Source organism: Dendrobates tinctorius, unplaced genomic scaffold, assembly GCF_039654945.1.
Source record: "Dendrobates tinctorius isolate UK_male_01 unplaced genomic scaffold, ASM3965494v1 ptg000098l, whole genome shotgun sequence".
Taxonomy (NCBI): Eukaryota; Metazoa; Chordata; class Amphibia; order Anura; family Dendrobatidae; genus Dendrobates; species Dendrobates tinctorius.
The window spans coordinates 3690841-3710234 of record NW_027361766.1 but is presented as its reverse complement, the minus strand read 5'-3'; the positions used below and the strand labels follow the sequence as shown (position 1 = coordinate 3710234).

Below are 19394 nucleotides of genomic sequence, written 5' to 3'. Positions count from 1 at the left end.
CGTGGGGTACAAAAGGAGACCTGAGCGCGGGAATGGGGCAGACTAGGCGGGAAGGCGACAGAAGACGGTTGACTCCCTCTCCGCTGCTTCTACTGACAACTCCACTGTTCCCGACCTCCGTGTGCTTACCTTGAGACTTCTCATGGCACTATTCAGTTACCGTCTGTACCCGCACCGTTGGATACCCCTGCTTTACCCGAGATACCGGAACAACTGTTTAGAGACTACTTCGAAACTCCGCAAATTGTTGCGGCTTGTACACGTGCTCGCGACCCGTGCCCGGCGGTTGGGCCCAGAACTAGTATCTCTCTGGGAGCCATGCTGAGCAACATGCCGAAGTTTACAGAGTCTAATACCATGCTGTGGTGTTGGACTGAACGTATGAGGGGAATGATGAGGATGCACCTGACGACCCCAGCACTCGAGGCTGAGGTGGCCATTATGGCTTTAGACGGACAGGCTCGAGACTCTGTGATGTTGCGTACTAACCGAGACTGAGACATATTTGCTAAAGTACTCCAGATCTTAGAGGCGACTCATAGGGTCCCCACTGACGTAGGGGAACTTAGGACATGCCTGTTTAGCTGTATGCAAAGTGAGGGGGGGATGGTTACGCAATATATGAATGCCCTACAAGAATTTCACACCACCATTGTCAAAAAAGATGGGATGGGGATAGGGCCGACGGATGACATGTTACGTGACTTGTTTGTGACCGGCCTACAGGACGCCCTGACCACACAGACCCTGAGAGAGTGGGTGCAGGTAGACCCTCGTATCACTTTTGCTGACATACGGAGTGAGGCCCACTCACGTGAACAGGAGCAGGGGGTGACAGTCCTGGTAGGGATGGTCCAGAGTGGTGAAGTAGCAGTTCAGTCAATGGTTGAACCCCAATGGGTTGAAGAGATGCAAAGAAAACTGGTGAATATTCAAGGGGAACTGGCCCAAATGAAAGCGAAAGTTAGACTAGTCAGTGTACTGCCAGAAGCCAAGACGAGACAAATGCCCATAACGAGGGCCGAAGGGTCCGTCAGTCGAGGTCTTTCGCATGCTATAACTGTGGAGAGATAGGACATTTGGCTAGGGAATGTCCGCGATGGGCTGGGCCTTATCCCCGCCGCCCGTTAAACTAAAGGGCTCCGAGCTTGGGGGATGTCACCCGGAGCCAGAATGGAAAGGAAGGAGTAGTGAAAGTCCCACAAATCCAATTTCTACATGTCCGCTGGTATGTGCTGAATTCGATGGTCGGGCCGTGCATTGCTTGGTGGATACCGGGTCGCAAGTAACCACGATGCCAGAAGCGTATTTCCATCAACACGTCACAGAAACCCGCAGGCCCAAGTGGGGCCCGGTAGTAAAGTTGACGGCTGAGAATCACCTGCCTATCCCGGTCGCAGGGGTGGTATGGACGCAGGTCTCTCTATGTGGGAAGGATCTTGGGCGGAGGGGTATCATATTGACTCAGAGAGAGGCTGGCCACTGTCACACTAACATTAGGGATGAATATCCTGAAAGAGTTTGGAAAGCTGCTGAGTGATGAGCCTTCTCACCTGTCTAAATCAGTGACGTTCACACCCCCCAACGGCGGGTGTTTCAACAGTTGATTCGTATAGCTCAGGTGCAGGAAGTCTCCAGTCAGGGGGAAACGCTGGGGAAAATGGTGGTGCCGACATCCGCGCAACTCACCCTTCCACCGGGACAGACTGTGCTAACTCTACCCATCCAAGCCCATGCCCCGCTGGTGGGGGTGGAAGTCCAATTGGAACCTCCGGTAGTGCAACAACTGCCTGCGGGACTCTTGGTAGCCCGGACGCTGGCCGTGGTACGAGAGGGAATGGTACTGATACGCTGTGTGAACCTCACTGATCAGGAGATTGTCGTCCCATGCAGAGGCAAAATAGCTCGGGTAGTGGGCATGCCTGAAGAAGTCATACTGCTCCAGGACATAACGCTAGCAGTGAGTCCGGAAGACCCATGGTCAGTGAAAATCACTACCTCTCCGATGGCCAAACCTCAATACATCCACGAGGGTGGATGCATGCTGAACTCTCCGAACTCTCGACCACCCAAGTGTATCAAGTGGAGGCGTTACTGGGGCGATACCGATCCGTTTTTTCGAGCCACCAAGATGACTTCGGCTGCACCACGGCAATTACTTATGAAATTCCAATGGGGGATACATCACCCATTCAAGAATGCTACTGGCAGATTCCTCCTTAATTGTACCAAGAAGTAAGGGAAATGCTTGGCCAGATGTTACAGGCGGGTGTCATTAGAGAAAGCCTGAGCCCGTGGGCGACCCCATTGTAGTGGTGCGGAAAAAGGACGGGGCACTGAGGTTCTGCGTGGACTACCATAAGCTTAACGCCTGTACTGTACGTGATTCATACCCTCTGCCCCGGACTGAGGAGTCTCTGTCTGCATTAGGGAAAGTGAAGTTCTTCTCCACGCTGGATCTCGCCAGTGGCTACTGGCAAGGGCCCATGTCGGAAAAGGATCAGGCAAAGATGGCCTTTATACTTCCCATGGGCCTCTTTGAATTCAACAGAATGCCGTTCAGCTTGGCCAATGCCCCCAGTACGTTCCAACGGCTGATGGAGAGGTGTCTAGGCGACTTGAACTTTGAGGCCACCCTTATCTACCTGGATGACATCATCATGTACGCTGCCTCATTTGAAGACCATCTATGGAGACTAGAGCAGGTGCTGAGCTGTCTAAGGAATATGGGCTGAAAGTGAAACCTCAAAAATGTCACTTGTTCCGGACTCAGATCGAGTATAGTTTCCGTCAAGGGAGTGAGGCCGTCACAGGAAAAGACTGCGGTGATCAAAGATTGGCCTACTTCAGAGAACATGAAGGATGTACGTGCATTCCTGGGATTAACAGGATACTACCATCGCTTTGTGAAGAACTTTAGTCGGGCGGTGCAACCGTTAATCAAACTCCTGAAGGGAGTACCCCCGAATGCCAAAGGTCGATCCATTCGCTGCCAATAAAGGCAGGAGAAGACGTTCTGTGAGCTAAAAAAAAAGCGCTGACCGAGGCCCCGGTACTAGCTTATGCGGACTTCTCTATACCGTTCATTCTTCACACTGACGACAGCTTCCACGGACTTGGAGCTGTGTTGTCGCTGGTGCAAGATGGGAGAGCGCGGGTGATCGCCTATGCTAGTCGGTCCCTTCACGATTCCGAATGCAACCTGGACAATTACAGCTCCTTCAAGCTGGTGTTGGTGTGGGCTATGACGGAGATATTAGCAGAATACCTTTCTGGCTCGAAGGTGCTAGTACGTACTGATAATAACCCGTTGACACACCTGGAGAACACTAAGCTAGGTGCCTTGGAACAACGCTGGGTGGCTCGGATGGCAAAGTTCCGGTACCGAATCGCCTACAGGAGGGGGGCAGAGAACACACACGCTGACGCCCTGTCTAAAGCAAGACATGCACCACCGGAGAAGAGTAGAGATGAACTGCTGGAAGGAGAAGAGGTTCCCCAATTCCGAAGGACCGCTGGGACGGTGGCAGCTACGCTGGACCAAATGCAGACCCTCCATCATGAAGGAGTATTGGGAAGATCTCGGGATGAATGGGTCCAATTGCAGCAGGAGGACCGTGAACTCGCTCTGTTCAGACACTGGGTGACAGTGTAGAAGCTGACTAGTCCAGAGCAGTGAAGTGCTTTGACTCCAGAAGCATTGAAGCTCATCCGGCAGTGGGAACACCTGCAGATGAGAAACGGACTGTTATATCGGAAAGTGCAACTTCGGGGAGAACTGGGGGCTTCCTGGCAGGTGGCGATACCGGAGACCGTACTGCCTACTCAGGCCACCGAAGCTCAAGAGAAAGGGGCTCACTTCGGCCTTGAAAAAACGTTTCAGTGGCTCCAAAGGTTTGTTTACCACCCACGGCTGAGAGCAGCGGCGGTCGAGGAAGATTGTAAGCTCTGTCGGGCCTGTGAGTTGGCCAAGTCCCCAGAATAAAGAGCTCCTGTGCAGACGATAGTAACCTCTGCTCCCCTGGAACTATTGACAGTCAACTGTTTAACGATCGGCCCTGCTCATCAAGGGTATGACCACTGCCTAGTGATGGTAGATCATTTCACGAAATTTGCAGTGGTGATGCCCACCCGAGATCAGATGGCTGAGACTGCTGCATATGCTATCTGTAAACACTTCATTCAGGTGTATGGATGCCCACAGCGGATCCATTCGGATCAAGAAGCATGTTTCTTAGGCAAAGTGATGGATGAGTTGTAGTGGATCTGCCAATTTGACAGGTCAAATACCACACCATATCATCCTCAGGGAAACAGGGCCTGTGAACGATTTAACCGTACCCTAATTCAGATGTTAAGAACTCTTGAAGATGATAGAAAGGCTAAGTGGCCAGAATACGTCTCTGAAATTGTGTGGATCTATAACAATCGAGTCCATCAAACCACCGGTCACATGCCTTATTCCTTGTTGTTCGGCCGAGCAGGGAAAAAAGTCACGGAGTTGGAACTGGATCCAGGGGAGGACTACCCACGGATGGGAGTGTCTATCTGGGTCCGAGAACATCTTCACCATTTACAGACCTTGCATCATCTAGTGCTGACATGGCTTCGGGGGCTGGAACACGTTGAGAAACTTCCTCTCCGGGGGACAGATCTTCAGGTGGGTGATCGAGTCTTGGTGCGGGACAAGCTTCCCCGTGACAAACTGGAAAATCGATGGGAGAGTAGGCCATACAGATTGAAGCGTCGGGTCAGTGTGGAAGGACCTGTACATGAAGTTTTTCCAGAAAGAGAAGAGAATGCGCCCAATAGGGTGGTCCATAGGAATATGCGCCGGCCATGCCTCTTGGAAGATCCCATATGGAAGGAAGAGACTCACAAAGTTTCTGAAGAGGTGCCTCCTGTGGCTGTGGAGGACGAAGAAGAGGAAGATCTCAAGCAACAATCTGAAGATACATCTGTAGATCAGGGTCCTGAGACCCTTGAAGAAAGCATTTCGGCGGATGAAGATTCAGCTTTGCCACCAGAATACTCCAATATTCCTTCCATTCCACGACGCTCTGAATGAACAACGGCTGGACAGCCTCCCATTCAGTACAATCAAGACCAATTCATTTGGCAGCAAACCGCTGAACCTGTAAATAAACTCTCCAGTTGTGCTCCAGATGCCTCACCCATGGAATGGCGAGTGAAAAGAGAGGGGGGTGTAAGAAGATGGGACAAGATGGAGTCAATGGTGTGCGGTGCCCTTTAAGGCCGGAACTATCCGGAGCTGTCACAACTGCTGACGGGGGAGTTATCCTCTCAGAGGGAGAGATCTTTCTGTCAGACAGCAGGGGGCACGGATTACAAAAGAAGACCTGAGCGCAGGAACGGGGCAGACTTGGCGGGAAGGTGACAGGAGGTGGTTGACTCCCTCTCCGCTGCTTCTACTGACAACTCCACTGTTCCCAGACCTTCGTGTGCTGACCTTGAAACTTCTCGTGACACTATTCACTTACCGTCTGTACCCGCACCGTTGGATACCCCTGCTTTACCCGAGATACCTGAACAACTGTTTAGAGACTACTCCGAAAGACCGCGGGTTGTTGCGGCTTGTACACGTGCTCGCGACCCGTGCCCGGCGCCATTTCCGAGGCATTTCCACAAAGGGCTGTTTCTACGTTCCAGCGTACCCAAGACAAGCAGGACTGAATCCATCGGCACTGTCGGGCAATAGTGTTACTCGTTTCTTCGTAGCAGAGCCAAAGACTTTGAGCATCATTGGAGACGCCGCCGGGAGATATTCCAGCCTTCCCTTGTAACCGATAAGTGTCCCTCTTATTTTGTATGTTCTTTTGCCATTCCCTTTTCCTCCCTGCGTGAAGTATTACTTGATATTGATTGTTCAGTAGATTCTTGTTAACTCCTTCTCTGTCTCCGGTTACTCACTGCATCCAACAAACCGTTTGTCCTTTACAGCATCATAGTTTGGGGGGGATGTACTGTTGGAGTATCATTGTGTGAGGGCTGTGAAGGCCATCAAACTGTATGGGGGGCTGTCAGGGCCATTATACTGTGTGTGGGAATTATGGGACATCATAATGTGTGGTGGAACTTTAGGGTCATCATACTTTGTTGGGGCTGTGCAGGGTATTATACTGTGTTTATTGGTCATGGTGGGGACATCATATTGTGTTGAAGACACTGTGGGGATACCGTACTCTGTGGGTGACACACTGCCAGCAATATGCTGTGTTGGGGGTATCACACTTTTCTGAAGACACTGAAGAGATTTCAATTGCACTACTGTGTGTGGATTTTTTGTGGGCATCATACTGTATGGGGTCATGAAAGTAGTATCATAGTGGGTGATAACACGAAGGGGTTTTCAGTACTTCAAGTACTTCATTTTTGCTGCAATACATGTCCTTCTTGTCTTTAAAAGTTGGAAGGTATGTCCTTCTGTTTCTACACCTACGCTCTTTGACCCATCTATTCTTCTGAATATTTTACTTTGTGGAGTGAGGGCCCAATTAGGACTTTTAGACTATGAGGTTTCATGATTTCTGTGTATGCACCTGCCTATACAGTACTCATACGTGAATACTCATTATTCCACTTTGTATTCATTTACATTTGTTTTCTGGGTAAGAACTACCCCTAATAGCATCAAAACAACAGTGCAGCACAGAGCTGGAAGAGATAATGATAATAAAAAAAGTATATTTATGAGCTATGGTACCATCTTCATGTGAGCATTCACACAGGCAAAGGAACTTTTTTTTTTATAAAATTTATTTTGAGTATTTGTGTACATTTTAGATCGATTTTATATTCGTAAGGTGCATTTACACTGCAGTGTTATGAGGAATAATAATCGGCAAGTGAAAACAGGCTGCCAATCACCCACTGAACAAGGAAAACGCTACTTCATCAGGAGAAATGATCTTTTAGCTTGGGTAAAGAAATCATTCTTCTTGGCATCACATTGTGTTGTGTAAACAGAAAAAGCTGACGAGAACAATGTGAAATGTGGGCTCCTGATCTAAACAAGCTATTAAAAGACTGCTGATCTGAAAATATGTAGCCGATCTACAGTCGTTTAGCAACACAGATGTTAACCCAACTTGTCTATAAAGACTAATACACAAATCATGTGGACGATTATCCTTGCACCAGGGTTAAAACTACTCTAGTAGTAGTATACTTAAACAGAAACTAACAGAAAATGTATTCCTCAATGCTGATCTTGCAACAATAAAAAGTAATAACCCAGGAGTTATGGAAGTCACAAGATAGATGGACATGTTAATAACATGCAAATGATGAAGAAATGGAAACTACATTTTTAAAACATCTCAATTTATTCAAAATTAAAGGGAACCTGTCACCAGGTTTGGCTGATACAAGCTACAGCCATCACCTTTCACGACTTATCGCCAGCATTCTATAATGCTGTAGATAAGCCCCCGAGCCGACCTGCAAGAGAAGAAAAATAAGTTTTATTATACATGCTGGGCGGTCCGGTCTGATGGTTGACGCTCTTCTTGGTCCAGCGCCTCCCATCTACTTATGATCTCTGCCCTCCTGCTTGCTTTGTGTGGATGACGCATCCCTGTGTCATCCACACAGGCTCCCGGGCATCTCGCTCCTGCACAGGCGTACTTATCTGCCCTGTTGAGGGCAGAGCAAAGTACTGCAGTGTGCAGGAACTGGAAAGGGTCAGAGAGGTCCAGCGCCTGTGCACTGCAGTACTTTGCTCTGCCCTCAACAGTACAGATAAGTACACCTGTGCAGGAGTGTGAGGGGTGTACCAGGACTGTGTAATATCCCACTCCTTTCCTTAGTCTTATAACAATGCTGCTATGTACATATTCTATATATTTGTCGTTTCTTGCACCTGTTAGTAGGGAAAGTAGAGTACCCATTTCTGGCCACTAGATGGGGCAGTATAGTGAGTGTAAGATAGCCTAGTTAAAACCATTTAGCAAATAGTTAAACATAGGATGGGTCAGCTGCAGCTAAGAGAGGGAGAACTTCCTCAAAGTAGTTAGTCGGGCCACGGTGCCCAAACTGCCTGCACAGGCTTAAGTGCCCAGAATGATAACAGTGACCACGCAACATTTATTAAGGGAGAAGTCCAGCCATCCGCAGCATTAGGCCAGAACAGCAGCAGTCCATAACAGCAGTGGGCCACAGCAGTCTGGGGACAGAAACAGTAGCAGTACGGGGACACAGGTGGCTCCAGAATGTGGCAACTTATTGCATGGGCTGATGCCCTCAGATTGGGGACAAAACAGCTGAGGGAACTCCCATATGCAGTGAGTTTGGACCGGGAGGATGTTGTGTCACCGCAGGAGACAGTACAGAAGGGCAGGTCGCTCACCATGTGGCAGCTGACTTCGGAGGCTTGGTACTCTCATGTCTGGGGCGAAACAGACAGGGAATGTCTAACCGTAACAGAGCTGTAAAGGGAGGACGCTGAGGAATCGTACGAGATGGTCCGACCCGGGTATGTGCTGTGTGACAGAGAAGTGCAGGGAAAGAAGAAAAAATGTGCAATGTGGAACATGTTGATAATGGTGTGAAGAATATGGATGTGCTGTGTAAAGAAACCAGTAAAGTTGTTTTTTTGAAAGTTGAAATGGACTGTGTCTTTATTCATGCAGAACCATCTATAGGGAGCCTTCAGCAGCTCAGAGAGGACCCTGACAGTGCAGAAAGAGAAGCCACAGGTATGCAGAGTAATGGACACTATTTTCATGTGATGGGAGGACAGGGCACAGATACACCATGTCCTCAGCCATGACTATGGCCCCAACCCTCTCTCACACTTGGTGTAGTCAGCAGGATGCCGATAACTTGCAAAGCGGAGAAACCACAAAGAAAGGAAATGCAGATTACCTAAATGTGACTAAAAAGAGTAAAGAAGATGATGTTGTGGATGTTACTGAAGAAACAAATGTGACTAAAATACAGAACTTGTCCAGAACCATGAATGTGACTGACATGATGATGGCAAAGATGGCGGCCATGAAGATGGAGGAGAACGGAGCCAAACGAGAGAACAATGACTTGGACCTCACCCTTCATGGGCGTGTTGATGCTGAACTGGTGCCAAAATCTACCTGTCGACATCCCCTGGCCTGCCCATGGTGGGCGCGTTTAAGGAGAAGGCCTCACCCCTCCCTACAGAATACAGAGAGTTGGGTGGAGTGATCGGAGGTGACCTCACCTTGGTACAGGAGGGGTCCAGAAGAGAATCTTGTGTGCAGCTGCACACGTAATCACATGCCAGAAGTAGTCAGCGATCTGGAAGAATGTGAGCCGGAGCCAGAACATTGTCAGGAGCCTGAACGTCAATGGGAGCCAGAACGTCCATGGAAGCTGGAACATCAGTGGGGCCGGAATCTCTTCTGGCGGAGCTGCAACGTCCTCCGTAGCAGGAACCCCATCGCCGGGAACCGGAACCAAGTCATCGAAAGCTGGAGGCCGGCGGACCGGAAACAGTGACCACCTTGAAGGAGCCCATGCTGGAAGTGAAGGCCGAGCCGGGAACTTCAGTCTCAGGAGTCGGAGTGTGCAGCTGTGTCCGTGGAAGGATCCAATGTTCACGGGACAGGCACGGCCAAGCTGCAGGAGCTGGAGGCGGTGAGTGCACCTTGGCCCTTGACCTCGGAAGGCTGGTCCATGCCCTGGTCCCTCACCTCAGATGCCCGGTCTGTCACCCAGCCTCCCATCCTGGGTCGTGAGCCCCTACTTAGTAGTCCCGTGCCTCATGACCTGTCCCCAGCTTACCAGATTCAGGAAGCGCAGTCGGCCCCTGTTCCCCCGGTCAATGAACGGCCGGGTTCTGCCCCTCTCCTGTCATTGTGGTGGCAGGAGGACACAACACCTGTAGCTGCAGGGTCATCTACTGGAGTATGGGCTCCAAGCCCGGTGTGGAATAGAGTGGCACGGGACGTGTGCCGCTAGGACAGTGAATGAAATTGCTCCTCTGAAAAAGTTGTGCCTGTTGCACTGGATCAGTAAGATACGGGACTGTTCCGTGTCCCTAAGGGCAAAGGAGCTCTGGAACCCTTCCCCCAGAGTCGGGGATATTGCGGACGGTATGGCCAGAAGTGAACGTTGTTCTTGTATTATTTTTTTTAGTTGCGCATCATGGCTGGAAAGCAGGACTCCGTGCCACTGGAATGACCGGTCCTAGGACTAACAGACCGTACTTTCTGCTAAAGAAGAGGAGGAATCTTCTCCCTCAGGAACAATGGACCTCATGCAAGGATCATTCTGTATATTATTGTTATTTCCCTGTAAATGGGACCGAGATTTAGTATAAGATGGACATTACCTGGAGGACTGTGAGCCAGCCATTTAGTCTTAAGAGCATGGACTCTTCTTTTATGCGGCGGCATAAGGACTCTTCTCATATTGAGCAAATGTAATATATGTTTTATTCCGTAGAAATGCGTTTATCTCCCTGCGTGGAGTATTATATGTACAGATTAAAGTTTTGCTCATGCTATGGTCAGGGATGACCATAATTAAAGAAAGGGGGAATGTGAGGGGTGTAAAGGGACCGTGTAATATCCCATTCCTTTCCTTAGTCTTATAACAGTGCTGCTATGTACATATTGAATATATTTGTTGTTTCTTGTACCTGTTATTAGGGAAAGTATAGTATCCATTTCTGGCCACTAGATGGGGCAGTATAGTGAATGTAAGATAGTATAGTGAAAACCAGTTAGCAAATAGTTAAACATATGAGGGGTCAGCTGCAGCTAAGAGAGGGAGAACTTCCTCAAAGTAGTTAGTTGGGTCACAGTGCCCAAACTGCCTGCATGGGCTTAAGTGCCCAGAATGATAGCATTGACCAGGCAACATTTACTAAGGGAGAAGCCCAGCCATCCGCAGCATCAGGCCAAAACAGCAGTGGGCCACAGCAGTCTGGGAACAGAAGCTTAAGACACAAACAGTGACAGTACGGGGATGCAGGTGGCTCCATAAATGTGGCAACTTATTGCATGGGCTGATGCCCTCAGATCCAGGGCGAAAAGGCTGAGAGAACTCCCATATGCAGTGAGTTTGGACCGGGAGGATGTTGTGTCACCGCAGAAGACAGTACAGAAGGGTAAGCCGCTCACCATGTGGCAGCTGACTTCGGAGGCTTGATACTCTCATGTCTGGGGCAAAACAGACTAAGGAATGTCTAACTGTAACAGAGCTGAACAGGGACGATGCTGAGGAACCGTACGAGACGGTCCGACTTGGGTGCATGCTGTGTGACAGAGAGAGAAGTGCAGGGAAAGAGAAAGAAATGTGCAATGTGGAACATGTTAATAGTGTGAAGAATATGGATGTGCTGCGTAAAGAAACCAGTAAATTTGTTCTTTTGAAAGTTGAATTGGACTGTCTCTCTATTCATGCGCAACCGTCTATAGGGAGCCTTCAGCAGTTCAGAGAGGACCCTGACGGTGCAGAAAGTGAAGCCACAGGTATGCAGAGTAATGGACACTAATTTTATGTGATGGGAGGACAGGACACTGATACACTGGGGTCCTGACTACGGCCCTGGCCCTCCTTCACAGGAGCTCGATGCCGGGGAGCGATGAAGCAAGCAGGAGGGCGGCATCGCAAGAAGATGGAAGTTTCTGGACCAGGACCTGCGACACCCATCGGACTGGACCTCCCCGCAGGTGACTATAATAAAAATTATTTTTCTTCTCTTGCAGGTTGGATTGGGGGCTTATCTACAGCATTATAAAATGCTGTAGATACAGTGCATTGCGAAAGTATTTGGCTCGCAGAAACTTTTCAACCTTTTCCCACATATCATGCTTCAAACAAAGATACCAAATATAAATTTTTGGTGAAGAATCAACAACAAGTGGGACACAATTGTGAAGTTGAAGGAAATTTATTAGTCATTTTAAATATTTGTGGAAATTCAAAAACTGAAAAGTGAGGTGTGCAATATTATTCGGCCCCTTTAACTTAATACTTTGTTGGGCCACCTTTTGCTGGGATTGCAACTGCAAGTCGCTTGTGCTATGTTTCTATCAGTTTTGTACATCGAGAGACTGAAATTCTTGCCCATTCTTCCTTGGCATACAGCTGGAGCTCTGTGAGGTTTGATGGAGATCGTTTGTGAACAGCAGTTTTCAGCTCTTTCCACAGATTTTCACTTGGATTCAGGTCTGGACTTTGACTTGGCCAATCTAACACCTGGATACATTTATTTGTGAACCATTCCATTGTAGATTTTGCTTTATGTTTGGGATCTCCGTCCCAGTCTCAGGTCTTTTGCAAACCAACAGGTTTTCTTCAAGTATGGTCCTGTATTTGGCTCCATCCATCTTCCCATCAATTTTAACCATCTTCCCTGTCCCTGCTGATAAAAAGCAGCCCCAAACCATGATGCTGCCACCACCATGTTTGACAGTGGGGATGGTGTGTTCAGGGTGATGAGCTATGTTGCCTTTACGCGAAACATATTGTTTGGCATTGTTGCCAAAAAGTTCGATTCTGGTTTCATCTGAACAGAGCATCTTCTTCCACATGTTTGGTATGTCTTCCCAGGTGGCTTGTTGCAAACTTTAAACGACACTTTTAATGGATATCTTTGAGAAATGGCTTGCTTCTTGCCACTCTTCTATATAGACCAGATTTGTGCAGTGTACGACTGATTGTTGTCCTATGGACAAACTGTCCCACCTCAGCTGTACTGTAGATCTCTGCCGTTTGTCCAGAAAGATCATGGGTCTCTTGGCTGCATCTCTGATCAGTCTTCTCCTTGTTTCAGATGAAAGTTTAGAGGGACGGCAGGGTCTTGGTAGATTTGCAGTGGTATGATACTCCTATTTCAATTTGATCGCTTGCACAGTGCTCCTTGGGAAGTTTTGGAAATCATTTTGTATCCAAATCTGGCTTTAAACTTCTCCACAACATTATCACGAACCTGCCTGTTGTGTTCCTTGGTCTTAATGATGCTCTCTGTGCATCAAACAGAACCCTGAGACCATCACAGAGCAGGTGCATTTATACGGAGACTTGATTACACACAGGTGGATTATATTTTTCATCATTAGTCATTTAGGACAACATAGGATCATTCAGAGATCCACAATGAACTTCTGGAGTGAGTTTGCTGCATTGAAAGTAAAGGGGCCGAATAATATTGCACGCCCCACTTTTCAGTTTTTGAATTTCCACAAAAATGTAAAATAACTAATAAATTTCGTTCAACTTCACAATTGTGTCCCACTTGTTGTTGATTCCTCACCAAAAATTTACATTTGGTATCTTTATGTTTGAAGCATGATATGTGGGAAAAGGTTGAAAAGTTCCAAGGAGCCAAATACTTTCGCAATGCACTGTAACCCCTGAAAAGCAGTGTCTGTAACTCTTGTTGGCCAAACCTGGTGACAGGTTCACTTTAAGTATGAGCACCATCTTGCTCTGCACTATGACAGCTTTTCAAAGCCTTTAAGACCCTGTTTGATGCCTTAGTCTTGGTATATGATGCCCAATTTCAGTTGCAATACAGAGCGGATCAGTGGTACAGGCATTTCTCCAGAGAGTCCCAGTAGCTATTTTTCAACACAAGAATGCCAAGGCTACTTGTTGCTTGTGCGGCTTTGAGCAGCCTGCATGGCCTGAACATGTTACCATGACCTGCAGTGTCTCCGCACTTATCTCCCATTGCACACATCTGGGATGTCATTGGTAATCAAATACAAATTCCAGCAGCGGATCTTGATGCTTTTCCCAAGTGCACTCAGCATGGTAGAACATTACTCAGACAACCATTAATAACCTCATTGGTAGCAGCAAAGTGCTAGGATTTCTGCACTTGATCTCATACTTGATGCTGAATAAACTGAGATATGTTGAAAGTATTGTTTCCATTTTTTTCATCACTTTCATATCGATAACATGTCTAGCGATCCCATGATTTTCATCATTCCAGGACTTCTCCTTCATGGTGTTGCAATTTCAATGTTGAGGAGTGATACTGAGAATCTGTTTGAGGCAAACCAAGATTATATTTAGATAGCAAAATAGACTTTGGCAAATAGAAAACAGTTTTGTGTCTTTTGCAATCCTCAAAACCTCAATGGATTAATAGAAAAAAAGAGTTCTGCATAACGTTTTATTGTTTCCTATATGAGATTGCATCTGTAGCAAAGCAGCAGTATAATATTCTACACTGATGAGCTCTGAGCTAAAGTCATAAAAAACACAATAAAAATCTCTGTTTGGGCATAATGTATCAGATTCATAATGTGTTATTATACAGTGTATATCCATAGTTGCCATCTTCAGTGCCCACGTGCCCACATGTTCATTGGGGATTTTCTTTTTTTGGAACAGTTTTGGAGGTGTGGAAAATGTCTTATTATTTCAGATTAAAATGAATTGTTGACAGTCTCTGATCTCACACACTTCCAAATGTGATGTTCCAACATGAAAATGACATGAGCAACTTTGAAGTGAATTGTTTGCCACAAAAATAAACTCCCGCACTGTAAAACTCTGACGTTTTGTCCATTAAAACAATTATTTTTCAAGTAGATAATTGTTGACATTTATTATTAATAATAACTATTTTTAAGGCTTTTTATATCTTTTTTTTTTATCTTAAGATCAACCTATATCTCAAAATGGAAAAGAAGCCAAACAAGAAGGAACAGCTCAGTATTGTGAATAATGTCCTAAAATTGTCTTCCAAACTTATCAAGGTATGTATACCGAAAATGTAATCATGTGATACAGTTGTGGCCAAAAGTATTGACACCCCTGCAATTCTGTCAGATAATACTCAGTTTCTTCCTGAAAATGATTGCAGACACAAATTCTTTGGTATTATTATCTTCATTTAATTTGTCTTAAATGAAAAAACACAAAAAGAATTGTCCTAAAGCCAAATTGGATATAATTCCACACCAAACATAAAAAAGAGGGTGAACAAAAGTATTGGCACTGTTCGAAAAATCATGTGATGCTTCTCTAATTTGTGTAATTAACAGCACCTGTAACTTACCTGTGGCACTTAACAGGTGTTGGCAATAACTAAATCACACTTGCAGCCAGTTGACATGGATTAAAGTTGACTCAACCTCTGTCCTGTGTCCTTTTGTGTACCACATTGAGCATGGAGAAAAGAAAGAAGACCAAAGAACTGTCTGAGGACTTGAGAAACCAAATTGTGAGGAAGCATGAGTAATCTCAAGGCTACAAGTCCATCTCCAAAGACCTGAATGTTCCTGTGTTTATCATGCGCAGTGTCATCAAGAAGTTTAAAGCCCATGGCACTGTGGCTAACCTCCCTAGATGTGGACGGAAAAGAAAAATTGACAAGAGATTTCAACGCAAGATTGTGCGGATGTTGGATAAAGAACCTCGACTAACATCCAAACAAGTTCAAGCTGCCCTGCAGTATGAGGGTACAACAGTGTCAACCCGTACTATCCGTCGACATCTGAATGAAAAGGGACTGTATGGTAGGAGACCCAGGAAGACCCCACTTCTTACCCCGAGACATAAAAAAGCCAGGCTGAAGTTTGCCAAAACTTACCTGAAAAAGCCTAAAACGTTTTGGAAGAATGTTCTCTGGTCAGATGAGACAAAAGTAGAGCTTTTTGGGCAAAGGCATCAACATAGAGTTTACAGGAGAAAAAAAAAGAGGCATTCAAAGAAAAGAACACGGTCCCTACAGTCAAACATGGCGGAGGTTCCCTGATGTTTTGGGGTAGCTTTGCTGCCTCTGGCACTGGACTGCTTGACCGTGTGCATGGCATTATGAAGTCTGAAGACTACCAACAAATTTTGCCGCATAATGTAGGGCCCAGTGTGAGAAAGCTGGGTCTCCCTCAGAGGTCATGGGTCTTCCAGCAGACAATGACCCAAAACACACTTCAAAAAGCACTAGAAAATGGTTTGAGAGAAAGCACTGGAGACTTCTAAGGTGGCCAGCAATGAGTCCAGACCTGAATCCCATAGAACACCTGTGGAGAGATCTAAAAATGGCAGTTTGGAGAAGGCACCCTTCAAATATCAGGGACCTGGAGCATTTTGCCAAAGAAGAATGGTCTAAAACTCCAGCAGAGCATTGTAAGAAACTCATTGATGGTTACCGGAAGCGGTTGGTCGCAGTTATTTTGGCTAGAGGTTGTGCAACCAAGTATTAGGATGAGGGTGCCAATACTTTTGTCTGGCCCATTTTTGGAGTTTTGTGTGAAATGATCAATGTTTTGCTTTTTGCTTCATTCTCTTTTGTGTTTTTTTTTTTTAAGACAAATTAAATGAAGATAATAATACCAAAGAATTTGTGTTTGCAATCATTTTCAGGAATAAACTGATTATTATCTGACAGAATTGCTGGGGTTTCAATACTTTTGGCCACAACTGTATATTGGTGGAAAACAGCAATTGTTTCTGCCTTGACAGAGCTGAGTAATCATCAATGGATTGTTTTTTTTTCAGTGACCTTCATTAATTTTTGTTTCTTTCTTAAAGGGGTTGTCCAGTCTTAAACTATAAGTCTGCAGTCACACCATGTGACTGCAGACTTGTGTATCCTCACATCATGCACACTGCGCGCTCTTTGAGTATTCTCTGGTGCCAGCGGTGGGGGAGGTAGTCATGTGATCGCAGGTGTGTGAAATGCATACTCGTGGCCACATTCTGACTAGACTGTTTTCACACTGGCTAGCCCACCGAGCCTGCAGAAGTGTTGAGTCTTAATGGGGGCCATTTTGGGCAATTACCAAGTTTGCAACCCCACTCCTCCTCTCTAACGTCAGTCCTGCATATGTTTGTAGTCAGAGACAGTAAATCATCATTAGTCAGAGAATAAAACCACTGGTTCCCCTTGTAACAGTTAAACTCTTGGCTGAATTATGCAGTATATTACAACTCATGTAGAGCATCCCTACTTTTCTTCCATTTGCTTGCAATGATAAAATGCACTGCTGTTGTCACGTGGACCCGTCCTGTGTGACACGACCCGCAGGCCGGTAACTAAAACAACAAGACACTGGGGAAGGGGAAACAGTTACAACGGGGACGCCCAGGTCCAGAGTTCACCCCAGCAACTACGTGCACTTCAGGTTTATGACCAACGAGCACCGCTCGTATTGGCAATGTATGTTCCGGAGGCACCACCCATCTCCAAAGCGCCGATCTGGGGAACGAGAGGTGTATGGGCAAGTATGTGTGTAACTCCAGCTGGTAAGTCTCCGGGCCCTGGACAGCCAACACCAGATATGGCCCGATCACCTGAGAATTCCAGACCCCCGCAACACACTTCCACTGGATATTTTTGGTGGCGACCCATACATGCTCGTTCACACACAGGTCCGGACCTGAACGTTTATTGCCACACATTCGTTTGTCAAAATTCTGTGAACTCTTTCTGGAACTGACAACAGAGGCGTCCCCCTGTGTCATCACACTCACACCCCCGCAGTTCACTAAGGGAAACACCACCCTCCAACCCCTCCTACTACGAGGTCTGCGCATCTCAGGGTTGGCTAATGGCGAGGGTTGAGCCTTGCCCCTACTCTCCTGCAGCATCTCCGCTGCTCTCACTGGAGAGGAAGGGGACGATTGTAGAGAGACGGCAGAGACAGTAGCTCCTAGGCAGCAGCCCTCACACGACTGCTCCCAGCTGACTACTTCCCTAGGTTGTGTTTTTTAGACCAAGGGGGGCCCACAACAATAGGTGCTGGATTTCCCTCCAAGACGTAGTATGACTGGGACTCATCATGATGTTCACTATACAGCACAATGTCTTCTATGACTTGGTTTAGCCCCCCCTGGCTCAGTGGGACAGAGTTAATGGCCTGGACGCTTATGGGTTTGTCCGGCGTCTCACCACTCAGATCATGAGTCTGGGCAAACTGAGCATCCACCAGACTGACTTCTGCTCCACTGTTAACAAACACCGGTATGCCCTCAGGTACCTCACCAACCATCCCCTCTGCTGACATAGTACCTTCTGAGGGCGAGGAGGAAATATACACTCCCAGGTCGTCTTCCTCCACACGACCAGGGGGGCACGGCTTCTCTGATAGTACAGAAATTTTGGCATCAGTGCCAAGGACTAAATCATTAGTCTGCTCACTACAGGGATGTACCCCTTCACCTTGGGGAACACCAGGCAGCACCATGGGGACACCGACTCCACCCACCTGCCTGGGTATGTCCACCTGTATAAGCAAGTCCTGCTCCCCAGCAGGGACTCCATGGCACATCCTCGCCAAAGCTGTATATTGACCCTCTAGTTGAGGCAGAGGATAGGCCTCAGACCCATAATTCCGCTGCAGGTGCTGCTGAAACACATCATTCAGCTCCTCACTAACCTCAGTGAGGGCCAGCAGCAACTGCTCACCGGTCTGCATTTGGCTCATGGCTCAACAGAGAAAAATGTTATGGTTGGTGATAATGTCACGTGGACCCGTCCTATGTGACACGACCCGCAGGCCGGTAACTAAGACAACAAGACACGGAGGAAGGGGAAACAGTTACAACGGTGGGCCCTGCGATAGGGAATGGGGACATCGAGGCCTCCTGCACTCCCCTGAGTCAGTGTCCCTCACACTCCTAATGTTCCCTATACAGGCTCCTCACCTGTCGCCGAGCCAGAACCTGTCACCCTAGCACACCCTACACCTATCCCTTGCTAGGGAGCTGGGTGGTGCAGGCACTGGCCCCACCGCTGTACTAATACACACCAGGGAAAAATGCAAACAGGGAAACACCACTTAGCTTTGCTCTGTTGCTATTGCTCCCAGCAACAGAGTGCACCACCAGAATGCAGCTTTCCTCAAGAATAAAAAACCTATGTGACATGCACAAGTGTGAACAAGTCGGTAAGACAATGCTCACACCACCCAATGGCTGAAACACAACAAGAAAGCACAAAATGACAAATTTGCAAAAATACTCTGCAGTAAAAAACATGACAGTAATCAGCAAGTGCTGCATAACAAATACAGGGTATTTAGTAGGGAGCTGGGTGGTGCAGGCACTGGCCCCACCGCTGTACTAATACACACCAGGGAAAAATACAAACAGGGAAACACCACTTAGCTTTGCTCTGTTGCTATTGCTCCCAGCAACAGAGTCCACCACCAGAAAGCAGCTTTCCTCAAGAATAGCTGCTACTTCTCCAAGCTTTGTCAGAGCTGCAAGGAACACCTCTCTGTAATTCCTTCCTTCACCAGACTTTACACCAGAGCTCCCCTGAGCTACTCTGTGTAGTTCCTTCCTTCACCAGTCTTGTTTGGAAATGAGCAATATCACCAACACCTGCTCATAGACCATGTGACCCTATATAGGAAAAGGGAATGGTCAAATGATCAGGGGCCAAAGCTGCTATAATCCCAGTGACCACTGGGGGCAAAAGGCAA

The 19394-nt window shown here is 47.2% G+C and overlaps 1 protein-coding gene across 2 annotated transcripts in view; it reads left to right on the top strand.

The window, feature by feature from the left end:
- The window catches only part of PHTF1 (putative homeodomain transcription factor 1), a 196844-nt gene that overhangs the window by 147894 nt on the left and 29556 nt on the right, over nucleotides 1-19394 (top strand). For both annotated transcript variants that reach the window (XM_073587060.1, XM_073587059.1), the window contains exon 17: nucleotides 14625-14720. In XM_073587060.1, coding sequence (XP_073443161.1) covers nucleotides 14625-14720 — 96 coding nt within the window. The remainder of the gene's footprint in view (nucleotides 1-14624; nucleotides 14721-19394) is intronic.